Here is a 20,022-nt window from a genome sequence, read left to right as displayed (position 1 = left end):
AAAAGCATTAAAAGAAAAGAAGTGGGGAGTGGTTGGATGAAATGGGTGAGATGATATCTCAGTCTGTCTTTTGCCTCTCTGTCTCACTGCTGTTGGGGGACAGGTGTGATGGGACAAGATAGAGACTGGGTTCTTCAGAAGTATGGCAGAATAAACTGAACTGTCCAGACTCCTTCTGGACTGTCCAGATTCCTTCTTGGAGGCTCAGTTACTCCACTGTCCCTCTTTCTGTGTCAGTAGTAGCGACAAAGCCCTGTTCTTGCAGATGATGTTCAAGAACAGCACTTTCTCCAAGAGTCAATGATTGACAGCTCTATGGGGTCTCCTACACTTCCAGTTCCCATCTCCCTCTAGGCCCTGGAAGAGGACCTCGTTCCCTTTCACTTCTCTGCACGCCAGGCTAGGGGACTCTATATGAAGCAGTGGGAAACAGTTCCTCCAGCTCCCTGGCTTCTCCAGCTCCTTTTGTCCCACCAACTGCATGGCCCCCCAGAGTCTCTTAGCAGAAGATGCTCCTCAAACCCTGTCCTGTTAACTGTGCATCCGAAATAGCAGAGGTTCAGAGCACTCTGTAACAGATAGCATGTTGGGAACGAGAGGCCACAAAACTATCCCTGGTAGCTGGATTTTCAGGCAAAAGTGGCAGGAAAATAGCAGACAGTAAGAGGAAAACGTCCTCCTGGCTGAATTTCAGCTATGCTAAGCCAACAAGAAATATGTGAAACAAATTTCTGATGGTGCAGAATTTGAGGCTGAAAAGCAGGAGATTACCTATCGTACATAACATCTGGCAAGTCTAGTCCTCACCAGCACAGGATCCCAGCTCTGTCCCTTCTCCCTACTTTTCCATGGAGGAACAGCTTCTCTATTATCATTTCACACAGTGTGGCTGCTCCCCTTCTAAATGAGTATCATCCTTATGACAAGCAGTGATGATTTGGGGAGGAAAATATAAATAAAGGATTAATTTACTTGCAAATAGGCAATGACATTAAGTAATTAGCAGTAATTGAAAGAGTCAAAAATCCAAATCCAAAACTGACTTTTGCTTATGAAGCAGAGATCCTCAGCTAGAATATATTAAAGTTTTGCACTTTTTCTATTAACAACAAATTTGACATTGCAATTCAGACAGAATCAAATTTAAGGAACCCACTGTGAACATCTGAAAAAAATTAGTGCAATTCCTATGCTTCATTCCTTTATCTAGAATAACTGCACCTGAATGCTTAAAAAACCAAGCAACAGTATTTCTTCTATTCTTTGTCTACAGTACAGTAAAGAACATTTAACCCAGAAGGGTTTTTGAAGAACTCTGTTCTTATCTCTGAAAAGCCTATTACTGACTGAAGTAGATAACATTCCCACACTCCTATATGTGTCTTTATCCTGGCAGAACATTCTAAATTGTCACTGTCACACACACACAAAAGATTAACCCATTTGGTCCTCTTTTTAATTTACTAAGGACTCACAATCAATAAAGCAACTCTGCCACTGCTGAATCAATCTGCTTCATGACAGCTTTGCTCCACAGGAGCTATTTCCAATTACTATTTTCATTTTTACCTATTTTCTTTTTTCTCTTAGGTGGCAGAGTCAATAAAGATCAAATTTCCAGCTAGCCTATGGTGCATCATCCAGGGACTACATTCAAAAACAAAAATAGTGGATGCTTTGATCTTTTACCTTCTTTCTTTGTACTATGGAAAGTGTGTCTCTACATATACAGCAAAAAACTTGAAAGAAACAAACAGCTAATAATACCTACTTGTGGATTTAAATATCTTGTCATGATGCCAGGTTATTTAAGAGAGAGTGCTCATGACAAAGGAGCACATGAAGCAGTAAACAGCTTTCAAGGATGGCTAAACATCAAAGCAAAGTGACACCCACATCATGAACATTGTTCCTGTGGCATAAAATATAGCAAAACGCAAAAACCAGAAAAGAATCTATTTCAAAAGAAAAAGGGAAGTAAGTCTGGGTTTTAACTCCTCAGGGAATGAGAAGTCTGCACCACCTTCCAGTGCAGTGGGACTGCACTTCACGAAAGAGCAGGAGGATGGAGGTGAATGACTGGTCTATCAAATAAGTAACGATCCAAAGACAAAACAGAAATAATGCAACAGGGCTATAAGGACAACATCGATACAGATTTCACGGCTACAACGTGGAATGACAACATTGTTTTTCTAAGCTTTGTGTCCGAGGCAGTTTGTATTTGATGTTAATAGACTACCTTAGACGAAACACACTCTAAAGCTAAAAAAAGTACAATGTGGAATGCTTCTCAAGTCTCTGACGTTATTTACTGAATTTTCAGAGAGCAAAGACACATTATCAGCCTACATAGCAGTTTCCCACATGTAAAACAGATGAAAAAGAATGTCTACTTCAAAGACAGCTGAGAGGTTTAAAGCCCACACATAGAGCTTGAACAACACAGTGGGGCTCCATGCAGAGACAAGACCCTCCTGGCTTACACAGGAGTGAGGCAATCAATCAGTAATACACAGTGCCTTTCACTGCAAAAGCCATGCTAAATTCTAAAATTTGGAATTCAGAAAAATGTTGAATTTTAAGGGGGAAGAGAATGGGATTATCATCTCCAAATAATCCATGTCATAGGAAAATTATCTTATATAACCTATGCTGATATTCACATCCTATATCATGGTCTCTAGCCATACTTCAGGAAGTGAGTGTAACGTTGACAATCACGATGATGAAATATTTCAGTACTGCCTATCTCAAAAATCTCTCAACACATGCACAGGCCTCCCCCATATCAGATTTATGCCAAAGCATACCATCTCTTGCTAAGCCTACCTATCTACTTAGGCACTATAGCAATGCTAGTCAGATGCTTAATGTACTTACTATGTTTTCTTTCTTCAAAAGTTGTATTCAATTTTCCATCCATGCAATGCATTACTATCTTCCTGAATTCTCTGTGTCATTTTAAGTTATCTGTATATTTCTTCCCTTTAATTGACTCCATGATACAAATTCTCTTGTTGTCTGTACTCTGTTTACAAGATTCAGGTAGTGCATAAGAAGAGGAAAACTACTGCAATTTCCAAGCTAAATCCTGTTGGATGGAGGAGCTTCCAACCCTCTGCAGGCCTTGTCACAGCTAGCTGGCATATACACCACTCTCCTTTTGTACCCAGGGATGATGCATCTCTTGAGGTTCACCAACTCCAAGTTATTGCAAGTGTTTCAACCAGTACAACACCGACCACAAGAGCTGAGATATGCCATTAACTCCTCTACTGTGCCTCATCACTGATCATTGCCACTGAAGAATAACTGCAGTGCTGAAATTTAGCCACTCTGGGTACACTCACATTTCTAAACAAAAGAGGATACAAAATGTTAATAAACACCTACAAATTTCAAAATAGCCTTCATAGCTAATCCCCTAAAGCTCTAATCCCACAGTGTGCATGCTTACATGCACACCACCTCCTCAGAGGCCACATGGGCCACCAGCACTCACCCCTCTCCTGGCAATGGGAGCTCCCCTACTCGCACACCCTCCTATGAGAGGTGGGTGCTCCCCATGTACACACCAGTGACAAAGGCCCCCCAGGCTCCCATACAGGCACCCCAGGTGTGTGTCTCCACGGCAGCACCCCATGCTGTCACCCCACCAGCTGGATGACGGCTCCTCGTGCTATCCAACAGGGCAGTTGCTATGCCCAGCCTCAGCAGAGGTTGGGATGCTGATGGTACTTCTGGCAGCATCACACCAACTTTTGACTGCTGCTGTTCCCACTCCAAGGTCTGTCCCTGCTGCTACAAATTTTTATATTTCATCCATATGCCTTCTCAGGCTGACTCTTCTTTGTTTCAAAAGCCTCTTTGTAAATCTAGGGTTACTGTTTAATCTTGCTGATTGAACAGCCAGACTAAAAACACCACAACAAACCTAATCCATTAAAGACCACCCATCAAATATGCCAGTTCCTACTAACTCTAAAAGTTTTTGTATATCAGGATATTACCTGTGGCCTTTGCACCTTCCCAGATCATTACCTGTGTTAAAACTCAATGTTTAATATTAGATTCTTACATAAAAGTCTTTCAAACCCTACAGTAAAAGGCAATAGTCGCATTACCACTGCTTCCCCCTCTCTGTCACCACAGGTATAAATTTCTCCTTTCCAGAAAATGCTATCTAACCCCAGCATATGACCTTGATGCTCTTTTGTAAATCCAGAGACAAAGACTCAAGCAAGTTCTCAACAACATCCAATTTACTCAATTTCACTAACATTCTATTTTCATCCTTTAATAAATAGTCTCCCTAGCTCTTAGCTTAAACTCTTTTAAGACACAGAAAGCAAGAGGCTAATACTGTTAGTCTTCATTTAATTTCTTTCATTGACTTAGTCTTCTCTGCAATATTTTCCATTCTTTCAGTCATCTGTGGGTGCTACTACACTGACATACTGGGAATTGCATCCGCCTACACAAGGGCAGAATGTGCCCCAAACGTATGAAATCACTCATTTTCCTTTCCTTCGGAAAGGAAATTTCCAAGATTTTGCATCACTTGCTCTCTAATGGAGTACAGTTCAATGGAAGAGCACAAGAGGACTCGTACATCCTGATCCCAGCGATCTCTAGAGGGCTCAATCTGTTCAAGATATAATGCCCAGACGTCACAAGAAAGCAGTTCTGCATCCTCAAATACATCTCCTCAGACTTGCACTTAATGTATTACTGTATGTTCTGAAAGCAAATAATCCTTATTTACATGTTTAATGCTGTACCAACTGTCTACTGAGAAACCACTGTACAAGTCCTTACGACACAGACGCAGCTGTTCTGTAATGAGTACAACTTTATATGCAAGCATGATGACATTTACAGGAGTCTGGTGTGCACATCTGTGTATGTGGTGCTGTGGCGTATCTGTAATTCTTTCACACATTGAAAATCTCTTGAGAACTTGTAAGTTTTTAATACCCAAGTAGAAAAGGAAACACTTCAGGGTTCAAAAAGAGCATATCACCTTTTAAAATCACTGATCATTTACAAATATCTGTGGAAACACACTATAATCAGCAATTTCCATGTTACTGAGGTTGCAAATTGATGTAGCAGGACTCTCTTCACCCATAATTTTCTTCCCGTGCCACCCTACCTGTACATTTACCATCCTGTCATTGACACAACCTTTAATTGCAAGTTTTCTACAACAGAAGCAGTGTACAGGACTGTGAATAGGGCCTCCATGTAACATAAATAATTGATACACGACAAACCAGGCCTTGGCTGAGTAATACTGCCAAACTTGGAATAAGGAACACCTACAGTAATGAGAGAGTCATTTCTAGGAAAGAGGACATGAAACACTTACATTCAGGTTCGTATACTCATACCACGTACTAGTGTGCCACTGCTGTTGTGTAATAGTCCTTACAGTTCTTACAGGTTTAGGGTATTTCAAGGCATGGGTAAAACAGGCTGCAGGGTCATCACCCTGTATAATGGAAAACAGTCTTCCCTCACTCTCCACAAACATCGGGGTTGTTCATCAGACCTTCCTCTCCTCTGCAGGTCTCAGTTTTCTGCTTGTAATGCTGTAGTACAGGAATCTAAGCTAACTATAAGTCATAGGGTGGGAATAGTCATTCAGTTCAAGATTAAGACATCTAATTTCGGGCATAGATTTTTAAAAATCCTATTAGGGAACTGAAAACTGTGAAACTAGACACTAGACGTCTAGTTTAGTGTGAGCTGAATCACCCACCTAGGTTGGACTGACTCAATTCCCCATTGATTACAGAGGAGCTCCGGTACACACCTCCTGTACACACCTACTTGTAAGTGTCTTAATCTTGGACTGAATACCACTGACAACAAGTTATTAAATAAGGCATTGAAGTATGGATTCAGTAGATGCCTCAACTCTGTTTAAAACAGTCCTGCCTTAATTAAAACCTCTTTCTGCACTATTATCACTATAATCTTGCCCCCTACATACTGAGAAAGTAGTATGGAAATAGTCCAGTGCTGAATATCTGTAATTCAAAAGGATGAAGTTATGAGTTTACTCAGCCTGAGTTTGAAAATAAAAGGTCAACTAGCCCTTCTCACAACTCCATCGAACAACTGTCCCAGAGACCACTACAATAACAGAGAATTGCCAGAATACAAGATATGCAAACTGTGCCTTCCCAAACTAATGCTTGCATCATACCTCACAAGAGCTGACAAGACACAGTTTTTAAATCTATCGCTATAGAAGCTACCATATGGCCTGTTTCTTAACCCTCTACATCTTCACTGTAAGAGGGAAATCTACTGAGGAATAAAGATCTGGGCATGAATTTACAGAAATGGCTTAAAGACATAAAGAAAAGTCATTCCTTAGCAGTCAAAAGCATGTAAATCAAATTTAAAAAAGAAAAAACGAAAGCCATCTTCTTGGTTAATGATGTCTCCGAGGGCCATAAAGTTCAGCATGGCAAATTCAAAAAACAGCATGACACAGAAACTTATTTAAAATCATTTGAAGAAAACTTTTATCTGCCCCACAGAAGCACCACACATCCAAAATATATGTATTATTTTAAGGCAGGTAGAACAATCAAAAAGGAAAAAACACATTTTGATGTTTGGATAGGCAGTATTCCAAGACTGCTGGTTTTCATCACAAGCAACGTCATCTCTTTCTTCTCTCATTCCCTTCATCTGCTTCATTAACCCAATGAGTGTCTTCACATAATGCAGCCAAAAGTTATACAAAAGGCCTCTACCAGGGCCTCAGCATCTGGCCCTGAATTTACAATGGTTTGCATGAATGTGCACTGCACAGAGATGTACACTAACAGAGGAGGCGGAGGAACAAGAACACTCCACAAGGAACTGTGAAGTGTCCAGTTTTCCCCGCTTTCAGCTGCACCATCAACCTTGGTTCCTTCCAACCATTATTCTGCTGCCCCAGCAAATAGACCAGAGCTTCACCTGCATTGCCCCTGCACTGCACCAAGAGGCTGCCCGCCTACTTTCTTCTCTGTAAGAGCACACACCTCTGCCTTCCTTGATTCAGAATCTTTCTGTCAAGTGTATCAGCATCACAGGTTTGACAGCTCTAGCTCCAGCACACTTTTAACCACTCTAAATTGCCAGTTCCTCAATGAACATTTCCAGAGTCAACTCTACTGAAATAAGAGCTCTGTGGAGAAACTCGTCCTGAAACACTCAATGTAGCTGGAAAGAAAAACAGAAACAGAACATTGCAGTATGCAAAATGCTCAGATTTGTTGCCATGGTTTAACCCCAGCCAGCAACTAAGCAACGTAGAGCTACTCGCTCACTCCCCCCCAGTGGGATGGGGAAGAGAATCAGAAGAGTAGAAGTGAGAAAACTCCTGGGTTGAGATAAAGACAGTTTAAGAGGGAAAGCAAAAGCCATGCACGCAAGCAAAGCAAAACAAGGAATTCATTCACTCCTTCCCATGGGCAGGCAGGTGTTCAGCCATCTCCAGGAAAGCAGGGCTCCGTCACACGTAACAGTTACTGGGGAAGACAAATGCCATCACTCTGAATGTCCCCACCTTCCTTCTTCTTCCCCAGCTTTATATACTGAGCATGACATCATATGGAATGGGATAGCCCTTTGGTCAGCTGGGGTCAGCTGTCCCAGCTGTGTCCCCTCCCAACTTCTTGTGCACCTGGCAGAGCATGGGAAGCTGAAAAGTCCTTGATTTAGTATAAGCAGTACTTAGCAACAACTAAAACATGTTTGTATTACCAACACTGTTTTCAGCACAAATCTAAAACATAGCCCCATACTAGCTACTATAAAGAAAACTAACTCTATCCCAGACAAAACCAGCACATTTGTAAAGATAGAATAAATGCAGACAGACTTCAAACCCCATGTGCTACACTTACTGGTATTATAAAAGTCCAGTTCAAAGCCAAGAGGGACAATACACCACCACAGAAGCTTAACTTGTTAAGGTTGTTTCTTTGCTTATAGACTACTTGTGATTATCGTTATTGACTGACTACTTGTCATTTCTACATGAAATTTGCCACAGTTTTAAAATAGGCTCCTATGACAATAGGGATGACATCACTGGCTAATGAAATTAGATCTCTTTATTGAATTCCAGAACTGAAGTACAGCTGAAATGCAACAGCTAAAGATAACGACTTTTTAATGCCCCAGAGTTCAGCCTGTTTGCTGTTAATTTGTGGCAGACACCAGGATTCCATTTCATGTATCAAGTACTGATCTTCTAAAAATAACATGGGGAATAGAAATAACTTGCACTGATAAACCTCTCACAGAAATTTAAAATTATTTTAAAAAAAAAATACTAACTACTCAAACAACAATACAGAGGTTCCTATAAAAAAAAAAATTGAACTGTATTTCAAGAATGACAATCCAAAACCTGACTCAAAAATAATTTCAGCTGTAAAAATATGAATTGAAATGTAAATTTAAATGCTCTGTTAGTTTTCTTCTATTACAATGATTACATTTTTAACAGGAATAAATAGCACCTTCATATTTAAACAGTTAATTCATTCCACCACCACTGAAAAGTAGTTCATGTATCATAGTGAAGGGTACATGGGGGGAGTAAAGTGGAACAAGAAGCAGGGGGGGAGGTTTCAGTTTAAAAAGAGCAATATCGTGCATCATAATCTAATTATTTTTTCCAATATTTTTATCTATCTGCATATTTCCTACCACATGAAAAACAATTGGAAATCTCTAGCAATAGCAAGACACTTTTTAAACAGTACATTTGTTTCCACTGAAAAATTCAGTATCTGTATTTGTATGTCACAGTAAAGCTGAAACAGCCAGACATCTGAGAACTAGAAATGAAATTATGCTGCCTCAGCATACAAAATAAGCACACTACAAAAACAGCAAATAGCCTGGAGACAACAGGTTCCGTTAAAACAGAATCAAGTTGGTAAAGGAATTATGCAGAAGTTTTCCTTCATTATTTAGCAGCTATGACCACAGTCAGAAAATCCCAAGCCCTACTGCAGACTTCAAACATTTTAGAAAGTGTTTCACTCACAGTAGGATTTTGGTGTGATTGCAAGAAAATTAACTAGAACTATATAAGATTTTTCATAGCATCTCTATGTATTTTTCCACATGATATTGAGTGGATTTCATTTTAAAATTCCTCCTAATTGCAATTTATTTTGTCTCTCTTTCCACATTCACCTCAGATACACTGCTGATGCGACTGCCCAGAGGAGTTCAAGAGACAAGGAGAAGAACATTCTTCCCACATCCCCTTCTCAACACCAGCTACTCAAAGAAAACACAGGATGCTAAAACAAGCAACCAACCGTGAGGAGCCGCAGCTCTGCCTTCCCCCTCAGCAGCCAAAATAATGGACCATGCGCAAGAAAAAACTGCTACACAGAATGGAATAAGGCAACTTCCCACTCCATCAGACCCAGGAGAAATACCTCAGCAAGTCACAGCATATTCTGCAGATCAGATATCCCACAGCAATCAAACTACAGGCTACCCTTCCTTCCTCAGCACTGAAGTAGGATTGTAGTCAATTTAGGACTTATTAGGCCTTGCATAGTGGGGAACAGCTTTATGGAAAGGCATGGTAGAAGGCAAGTTTTTCTTCTGTGGAGAGGAAGGAAGGCTGGTATGAATCCAACAAAAGGGAGACAGGAGACAAAGCTTTGCAGACCTATTTGCCCAGTATTGGCCCGGTGGTAGTAAATGTCAGACCTTGGAGGCTCACCACAGGGACAACTCATGCAAAGAGGCACCTGGAAACTGTAATGTCTCACCAAGATGAAAGGGGAGAAAAAAAAGAATATTTTTACATACAAAACTTTAAAATACAGGCTCTATCATAGCTTAGCTTTGATTCTGTTCCTCCCAAGTAGCTGAGGAGGTAGTGGAGAAGGTAAGATCTCCATGCTGCTGTCTTGTTTCTCAACAAATTACTGCCACACAGCTTCTAGAGAAATAATGTGAGTATCATTGTTCTGGGGGCAATTCTGTCCAAATGCTCTTCCTGTAGCATCTCAGTACAAATCAGAGTGGTTAGCAGATTCCTACAGCACCTGAGAAACAAATACTTGTCTGCATTGGTTATTACTAGGTATTGCAGGACAGGTTCCCTCTGAACAATTTACAAGACAGCTGGGTTTTCAAGATCCTTACAAAGGTTAAAATAACTGATCAGGTGGAAACATCAGCAGGACACGTCAATATCTGTGAACAGAATCCTGTATGCAAACAGGGAAGAGACATCCAGCACAGAAATAAAAACTCAGAACAGTATGTTTACTGAATAGTCACCTTTCCAAAAAAAGACAGTAAGATTATTATAATTATTCCCACGGAGGGCTGCAGGCTCGGTTGCTTATCTCAGAGGGCACAGTTCTACATTCAATTACATCAACAGAAAGTTCTCCCTTGATTTTGATGGGTCTTGTATCTGATCCAAGCTCAATGACAGTACATTACAGTATGACATGGACAGAAAGAAACACACAGGACATTTATAGTAAATAAATATAAATGTAAATGTAAACAGGAGAGAGATTTATGAAGCCTGATGCATTTAACTTGTGGTGCTCAGGACACCTTTCACGTGGAGAAGCTCTTCAGTAGTTTTCAAAAATAAAATACCACTTTAAATGGAAAACACCAACTAAATTTGGCCTATGATTATACATACAGTCCCTTTGAGTTTCCAGCTAAATGATACAGAAACCACTGCAAATCACTATTATTCAAGAACTGATAAAATCCATGACTAAGAAGGGTACAGCTCAAGCAACCTGTCTTACAGATCTGAAAAGCATACTATCGACCTTCAGGAATCCCACCAGACTCACTTGAACAAACTTCTGAACTCAGCATTAGATTGCAGTGATTAAAATTAATGTCTTCAATTTGAGTCAAGAGACATTTTGCTTCTGCCAATCCAATCTCTTTTTAAATATTGATCACTATTACTACTATTTCACCTACTACAATCATGCTGCTAGCATGAACAGAGGAAAAACTTTGGTATAGTCACTACCAGAGTAATTCCTTAAATAGGTAAGATGCTTTCTGCCCTCCCTCAAAGAAAAATAAAGCAATGTAAGTGTAAACAGTAAATTAAACTGAACCAGCAACTAACCAAGACAAGCAAAATAAGAGTGGAACCACAAAGTTAACACAACAATATCCAGAGCCTGCCTACCTTGTTAGAGCTCATACAAGACATGAAACAGGTGCTAACTCTCAAAGGCTGGGTACAGTCTAGACTTTCTAAAGGCTTCTGATAAAATCTCTCAAGCAGTTATTACAGAAACAGCTGCTGCTATAGCAGCTACAGATTTCTGTTTGTTAACCAAGACAGCTTAGAAATAGATCAACAGATAAGAAGCAAAAGTGCAGGGGAAAAAGTGGTCCATTATCAGCCTGAGAGATGAGTAATAGCAGCATACCTCATTCTATCAGTTCTAGGATAACGATCGGTCATACAAATTTCAAAAGATCTGGTGGAGTTTTTCTTTGTAACATTGCTCTGCTTTCAAGGCTTAAGAGAGTCACAGCTTTTCTTTATAGATCAAAGCACTTAATATCTGCAGGCTAAGACATGATGAATACATGTTCAGAGGGCAAGGATGATCCACACACAGCCCCCCTGTTTAACCTTGAGCCACAAATCTGACTCAAAACCCTGAAGCTTCCTTTTCTCAGATGTTAGATCAGGGGCCTAGCCAGAGGACCACAGCTGTTCTCAGTGTTTATACCAGCCTTCTGCCAGGCCAAGGCACAGGTATAGGAAGCAGGGTAAGGCACTTAAGGAAGAAAAGCAGAAGCTAAGAAGAGAATGACAAGCCTGGGGCTTCCACATCAGGGCTGGATATTAGGAAAATGGGACAGAACAACATAAATCATAGTATACTGTCAACACAACACACTCTTCAGGAAAACTATGACTACGCTTTACCTTCTGGCATGGGGCAGTGGGTGTCTCACAGCAGTCTTGGACAGAACGGGGCAGAGCTGATGAGGAGGGACTGCAGGGTGTCACTAGCTATTTGTTGGGGGTAACATCTGCAGCCAGGAAGGAAAAATTCTTTTATGGGTTGGATACTCTCATAGCACTACTTAGCTCATTATAGAAACGCTACCTCTGTATTTCTAATATTCTAATGAATCAAGGCTTACATGACAGCATGTAAAATAACAAATTAGAAGAAGTGGAAAAACAGAAATCTCAATATTGATCAAGCTCCTGCTGCAAACCTACAAAAGGAAATTTGACACAGGCTTTAACTAGGATTTTTTGAGACAGCTACAAACTTGGCCAGGCTTCTAAGATGGAATACTGTAAAATTACGTACCTTTAGAGACACCAAATGGAGGCATTGAAAATAACACCTAACTCAAATGAAAACAGAAAATTCTCAGAAAGGACTGTTGCCTGTTTTGCAGTACTTTGTTCAAATTCATGGACACAGGACATATGGTTTGCCATTAAGCCTGATAAAAATCACTATGAACTAAATTTACCCCATTGCCTTTCTTCTCCTACTATGACAGCTTCTGAATTAAAGAAAGTTGTATTCAATAACACAATATTGAAACAGATATTCATTAATATTTTCAGTGTATCAGCTCCTATAAAGAAAGGGTGAATGTGGTGATTTATAAAATGCCATTACAAGCCCACAGGACATTCTGGAAATCCCGCTTTATTCTGCGGTTTTCCAGGAGATGCCAAAGAAACAGGTCAAAAACAGAGAAGTGATTAGCCTGAGACCCTCACTTCTCCTGGAGTATTATGGGACAAGACACATCCCATGTCCCACTGCTTTGCCCTCAAACTATTTAGTGGTTTTTATAAGCTAGGCAGAAGTATAAAGTAATAGTGAGATTTTTCCTCCTTCAAATCAAGTTTAATCTGTCTTGTAAACTCCCCAAAACACAACGTATTGCATCAACTAGAACAAAACTGAGCCTCTTGGTTTCTCTGTGCCTCTTAACAAAGCTGTTCCATGTGACTGAGACAGGAAAGAGACTCTCACACCTACATTTCCACCTCATTTCATACAACCTTAAGAACTGGGATTGCTATAGGTTATCTGATGCAAGATAAATGCAGTGTTGTGAAGAATCATGCCCTTATTTTCTTCTCAAGAGTGTTTGTTCACATTTAAAAATCAACATATATGCCACATGCCAATAACCATTCCTTTTTCAACATAAATATCAAGTGTACAGAAACAAATTAGACTTACAATACCACCTCTAACAAAATAGTACAAAGTGCTTTGTTACTGGATAAACTCATTAGCCACTGAGGAAACACTGATTCTCAATAATGTGATTTAGGCTGCAAGGTATCACTGAAGATGGCAGCGGCACAAAGCGCAGTTGGAGACACAGGAGTGGTGTACCCTAGGGGTTGATACTGGGGCTAACACTGTTTAACATCTTCATTAATGACCTGGACAATGGGGCAGGGTGCACCCTCAGCAAGTTTACAGACAATACAAAACCAGGAAGAGCAACAAAACCAGATGGTTGTGCCGTCATTCACAGGGACCCGGACAGGCTGGAGAACTAGTGCTAACAGGAACTTCATGAAGTTCAACAAAGGGAAGTACAAAGTCCTGCACCTGGTCGGGAATAACCCCATGTATCACTACACACTGGGGGCTTATCAGCTAGAAAGCATCTTTGCCAAAAAGGACCTTGGGGTCCTGGTGGACAAGAAGTTGAACCTGAGCCACCAATGTACTCTTGCAGAAGAAAAGGCCAACAGCCTCCTGGGTTACATTAGGAAGAGCACTGCCAGCAGGTCAAGGGAGGTGATCTTTCCTCTCTACTCAGCACTGGTGAGGAAGCATCTAGAGTACTGTGTCCAGTACTGGGACTGAGCTTCCCACTATAAGAAAGATATGGACTTACTGGAGCAAGTCCAGCACAGGGCCATGAAGATGATTAAGGAGTATCTTTATATGAGGAGATGCTGAGAGAGCTGGGACTAATCAGCTTGGAAAAGAGATGGCTCAGGCTCAGATAAGATGGCTCTTATCAATGTGTATAAATACTTGATGGGAGGGAATGAAGAAGAGGGAGCCAGACTCTTCCTACTAGTGTCCACCAACAGGACAAGAGACAATGGGCACAATTTAAAACCCATGTGATCCTATCTGAACACAAGAAAACGGGGGTTTTTTACTGCAAGAGAGGTCAAACACTGGAACAGGTTGCTCAGAGAGGTTCTGGAGTCTCCATCTGCAGAGACATTGGAAACACAACTGGACACAGTCTTGGACAACCTGCTTTAGCTGACCCTGCTTGAGCAGAGGCCTTGGACTAGATGACCTCAAGAGGTCCCTTCCAACCTGAACAATTCTGTGGTTCTGTGAAGACGATATAAGAAGTTTGAGAACCTATGCCGATAGCTAAGGCACTAGGCTAGGAAGGCACTTGTGTTTAGTCCCCTGCTCTGCCACAGACTTCTTTTTCATAAGCCAAAGCATTTATTTTAGTTACTAGTTGCTAGAATTTGCCTAACTCAGATCCTGGAAGGAAAGCGTACCATCAATCGAAAGAAAAGCTCTTTCCATGACTTAGTGTAAGAATAAACTATATGAGACATTCTGGTTTTTTTTCTTCTGCCGAAGTGTCTGGTTAGCCAACTCCCGAAATAGGATACAGAACCTGTTGGGCTGCAAGATTATTTCTTTATGGCACATTGTATTTAAAGGTGCACATTTACTGTTGATGAGAAAAGAGAAAGGACAAGACATATGACTTTGTTTATGTACATTTTCCATTACGGTGCAGCCTAGTTTATTCAGGTGAAAAAAATAGTCACACTACAGAGAGAAGAAGAGACAGATACCAAAGTTCGCTGCTGTATATGCAACTCCAATTATTTACTATTCGAGTGTGTAAATTTTGTACATGGCAAGCTTTAATAGGAATAGAGTAGGGGGCTTCACTCCTAAAATAGCTAACTTGCATATCACTGCAACTGATATTTACATTTTAAAATCAGATGAAGAGCTAAGTGCACAAAAACACATTAAAGATATCATAAGAAGTTATAAGAGCACCAGAAAGAAAAGCCATTAAATAATGTGGCTTTTCATGGACCACTGGCTTGTTTTACTACATGTGTGCTTTGATTGTCTGCACCTGAAGAGTGCATTAATGGCCTATTAAGAAAAGGCACTGAAACTTGGGAGCTATCTAACAGACTGTATCCAATGCCTATGCCTGAAATATCTAGAAATGGCCCAAGTCTGGCTGTTTCCCTGATTGAAATGTACACATTCCAGTTTTTAACAGCATCATAACGCTCCAGGCAGACCACCCCAGAAAGATTTGTATTTCTCAGGTGATTAAAATCACTCTGTTTCTGGCCATCTCTGAGACCATCACAAAGGTGTGCTGTAATACAATCATCTAGAAATGCACTGCCTATGGTGCCTCATCAATGAAGTAACAGCATCTGTGCCAGAGTCAGCCTTTTAAATAGAAATGGAAAGGGTAAGAAAGCCTGGGGCTGCAGACTGAGGCAGAACATGTGAAATTACAGCACCAATATGGGTTTTATAAAATAAACTAGACTAACTTTTTTTTATTTACAAGGTCAACATAGGAACAGCTGTAAGTTGGGGTCATCTAGCATTGCTGTGCTGCTCTGAATGCTCACCATGTATTAGAAAAATTAAACTTAGGATGGACAAGATGCACAGAAGATCAATTAAAGCCCTTTTCCTAGAGAAAATGCATGAAAAGAATGGACATTCCCATGTGCTACCTAGCATGGAGGTGTTGGCACTGTTAAAGAAAACACTGCAGTTGAACAGAGGAGAACACACTATCTCTGAGACAAGGCTAAGTGCAGAAGCCACATGAGGAAGTAGCCCCGAGAATGGGAGATTCCAAAACAGAAGCAGTAAGCACTATACTGCCACTGTCTGTACCACCCTCACAACTAACCCCAGACATGCCTACTCGAGTGGATGGACAAATACCTCCAGGGTCAGGCTGAGAGGACTGGCAACACTGACACCCCCTTTTCAAGCAACCAAGAACATGGATGTACCACTGCCACACGTGTTAATGAAAAAGCTATCCTTCCTTAGACTCACCCCTAGTCCCAGGAGCTCCACATCCGCTACACAGCTTGCAAGAAGAAAAGAGGAAGTCAATGCCAGAGCCCAGACTAAAGATTAAAAAAAATGTCAGTACTCAGAATATCCAGCCATGTTCCTCCCTCTGCCTAAAGAATAAGACAAACCAAGAGCAATAATCAAAGTTGTTGTTTTGTAACAGGGGAACACTCTTGGTAATACAGGTACAACTCTATAGGCACACACATTTGTGTCATCTACATACCACTGCCAGAAAAAACAAGTAGCAGATTAGATCATTCTCATACAGCATTGATAGCTTTTCAATGGAAAGATTCAAAAGTCAAACCTTTATTACCCACTGCGATAACCTGTTCTTAGCTTTGTTAAGCTTCTCGTTATCCAGTACCATGGGAATATACAGCAATACATGTAACTTCTCTGTCACAAAAAGCCCAAGACAGCAATGGAAACAGGCCTTGCAGATGTGTAGAACACACTCAAGAAATGCATAGGAAGATGGGAAGGCCAAGTAGCAAAGACTTGCTGCAGTAGAGCTTAAGGCAGAGAAAGTAACACTAAATTTGTGAAACATGCATGGGCACAGATGCAGCAGATGAATCCAAATAGAGTAAAGACACTAATTAGAGCACTGAGACTAGATGACATGGACTGTTTTCAGCCTACTCTTGATATGTTACATGATTTTGTGCTAGTCCACTGTTCTTCCATTTCATCCTATCACTTGTTACCTGGGAGAAGAGGCCAACCCCCACCTCAGTACAACCTCCTTTCAGGTAGCTGTAGAGAGCAATAAGGTCTCCCCTCAGCCTCCTTTTCTCCAGACTAAACAACCCCAGTTCCCTCAGCCGCTCCTCACAAGACTTCTGCTCTAGACCCTTCACCAGCTTCATTGCCCTTCTCTGGACACGCTCCAGCACCTCAAGGTCTCTCTTGTAGTGAGAGGCCCAAAACTGAACACAGGATTCGAGGTGCGGCCTCACCAGTGCCGAGTACAGGGGGACGATCACTTCCCTCGTCCTGCTGGCCACACTATTCCTGATACAAGCCAGGATGCTATTGGCCTTCTTGGCCACCTGGGCACACTGCTGGATCATATTCAGGCAGCTGTCAACCAACACTCCCAGGTCCTTCTCTGCTGAGCAGCTTTCCAGCCACTCTTTCCCAAGCCTGTAGCGTTGCATGGGGTTGTTGGGGCCCAAGTGCAGGACCTTGCACGTAGCCTTATTGAACCTCATACAATTGACCTCGGCCCATCAATCCAGCCTGTCCAGGTCCCTCTGTAGAGCCTTCCTCCCCTCAAGCAGATCAACACTCCCACACAACTTGGTGTCGTCTGCAAACTTACTGAGGGTGCACTCGATCCCTTCATCCAGATCATTGATAAAGATATTAAACAGGACTGGCCCCGACACAGAGCCCTGGGGAACACCGCTTGTGACCAGCCGCCAACTGGAGTAAACTCCATTCACCACCACTCTTTGGGCCCGGCCATCCAGCCAGTTTTTTAAACCTTTCTTATTACCTTACATGCTTGATATTAAACTCAGAAGAGTGTGAACAGACACCATAGAAAAATCAAACTAACTTGTATTAAACAATATAAAAATGAAAGTTCTCGGTAAAGCATCATCAAAACACATACAAACATTAAGTTTACCTCAGCTCCTAAACTGAGAGAGATTATTTCATCTTCAAAAGCAGAATGTGTATCAATATGAGGAGGAATTCCTGCATAAGAAAAAACAAAAGAAGTCAGTATAATAATAATGAGTGGTATCTCTGTTAGCAAGCTCTATTTCCATGGATGTCCATGTAGAAAACTGGGATGTATGGTTGAACAAACAAAACTTATCATAAAGGAGGGAGTCACCTTCCAAAAGAATTCAGGACAATTGTCTGATTTACATGCCTAGATTAGATGCACACAGTTAACACAAGTGTCCTGTATAATCAGTGGAAATATCTAGAAGACAGTTCAGATTACCCAAAGGCCTCACACACACTCTGAAGACTCCAAATGCTCTCCTTGCTGCAGAGAGCACTTGAAATAACTATGTTCTCCTGTTAGGCAGCTTAGCACTTAGCACTAACAGTTATGCTACGTTAGGCGATTTTGGGCCTTAGTTCATCCACAATCATGTACTTCTCCCTCACTTTCTTCACAGAGAAGGAGTCATCCTAAATACTCCCTCTATCACTAAGCAAATGACTGTGCTAACGGTGTCAGCTTCAGAATTAGGCCCTACTACCATGAACACAGGCACTGTCAGGGTCAAACCCTGCCTCTGTTTTGCAGTTCCCAGACTGCCAATTGCTAGGCTAACCCCTGGGTAGTTATATGAGTAGCCACATATAGTTGAGACTTGACAAAGGGACAGCAATATTTTTTTTTTTTTCCTTTCAGATCTGCTAATTGGAAAGAAACTGCCATTCCCTGCAGCTTGTGCCACACATTTGAATATCAAGTGCTGAAACAGCAGTGTGCGTGCCACGGCAAGATCCCACCGCACGGTGGGGAACTGTAGCCAGCAGTGGAGCGAGGCCAGCAGACAGCTCGGGAGAAATGAAACTATGCCTTCCTTTGACACCGTAGCAGGCCCAGACAGAGTAACTCCTATGTGATCCAAACCAAAACAGTTATATTTTCTTATTAAAAGCTCTACCCACATTAATTTTGGACACTATCAAATATCTGAGCTGAAAACATTTTTTTCCTAACAGTGTCAGTCAGCCCTATAAAGTATCCTTCTTATAGGCCAGATTTTACCTCCAGATGTAAGTATTCTGAATTCCATTAGTTTCAGTGAAAGCAATACAAGTGTTTTATGAGGCCAATATTTAATGATAGGAAATCAGCGAGACTTGAAAACCAAGGACACATATCTGTGTTTGCTCATAACTTTGCCTCAGTATAAAGCACTGAAACCCTGCCTTCAGATGCACACTGAAATCAGTGCAATTCACTGTGCAACAGGAGAATGCTGACTGCTCTCTTCAGCATCATGCAGACAATTCAGTCAAGGCCACAGTGACCTACTTACCTGCTGTTCATACTCCATATATGCAGCACATAGTAAGAGACAGTCACCTAAGCATTAAAAGTGGATGGTAACTTTCATGTATAAATCTGCAACTTTAAACATTACTAGGACCCTGAACGAAAAAAGTGCCCTCAAAAAGGAATTCATTTAATGTGTCTTAAGTGTGTCCCCTAGAGCTTAGATACCCAAAGTCTTCAGTCACTTTTTAAAATTGCAAGTGTAATTTCCAGTGACAATCTGGCTCGGAACACAGATACTAAAAGTATTAATCTGACTGCACTCTGTGCTCATTCACATCCTAACAATTTGCACTTAAGAAAGGGTATTTTGCTTTGGGTTTTGGTTTTTTTTAAAAAACAACCTGCTTTTATTCTTGATAGACATCTACAATTCTAACTAATCTCCTCTGATGTCCCAGCCAGAAGTACATGACTCTATCAATTTAACAGATTGTCAGATACATAAAAAAATAAGATCAGCTTTTCAGACCCCTGTTTGGCAGACACTGTATTAGCTGTCAGACATTAATTCTGAAAGAAAAGCTGTTGTCTTTTCTTCCTAAGGACAAATGAGATATCCACTCCACAAAGGAAGCCAGACACACAGCCTTGATGATGACCTTAGCAAAAAGCACAGCAAATTATTTATTCCCTAGAGGTGTGATTAGAAGCAAATTTCTCTTCAGATGTCTCCAGTTTGGGAAAAATTACAGAAATAGAATAATTTCATATTCCTCAGATACGGGAACACTGCTTGCATCATACTTAAGAGTCCATATATCACACATACTAACCTTATATCGTATGTACTAACAGCAAGAGCTG

General features: G+C 41.0%; 1 protein-coding gene across 2 annotated transcripts in view; it reads right to left on the bottom strand.

The window, feature by feature from the left end:
• ALKBH8 (alkB homolog 8, tRNA methyltransferase) overlaps positions 1-20,022 on the bottom strand; it is a 56,363-nt gene that overhangs the window by 22,587 nt on the left and 13,754 nt on the right. For both annotated transcript variants that reach the window (XM_072850602.1, XM_072850603.1), the window contains exon 7: positions 17,815-17,885. In XM_072850602.1, the coding sequence (XP_072706703.1) occupies positions 17,815-17,885 (71 nt within the window). The remainder of the gene's footprint in view (positions 1-17,814; positions 17,886-20,022) is intronic.

This window comes from Ciconia boyciana, chromosome 1, assembly GCF_034638445.1.
Source record: "Ciconia boyciana chromosome 1, ASM3463844v1, whole genome shotgun sequence".
In the NCBI taxonomy this organism is placed as follows: domain Eukaryota; kingdom Metazoa; phylum Chordata; class Aves; order Ciconiiformes; family Ciconiidae; genus Ciconia; species Ciconia boyciana.
Note: the sequence above shows the minus strand (reverse complement) of the source record. Positions and strands in the feature narration are given on the sequence as shown.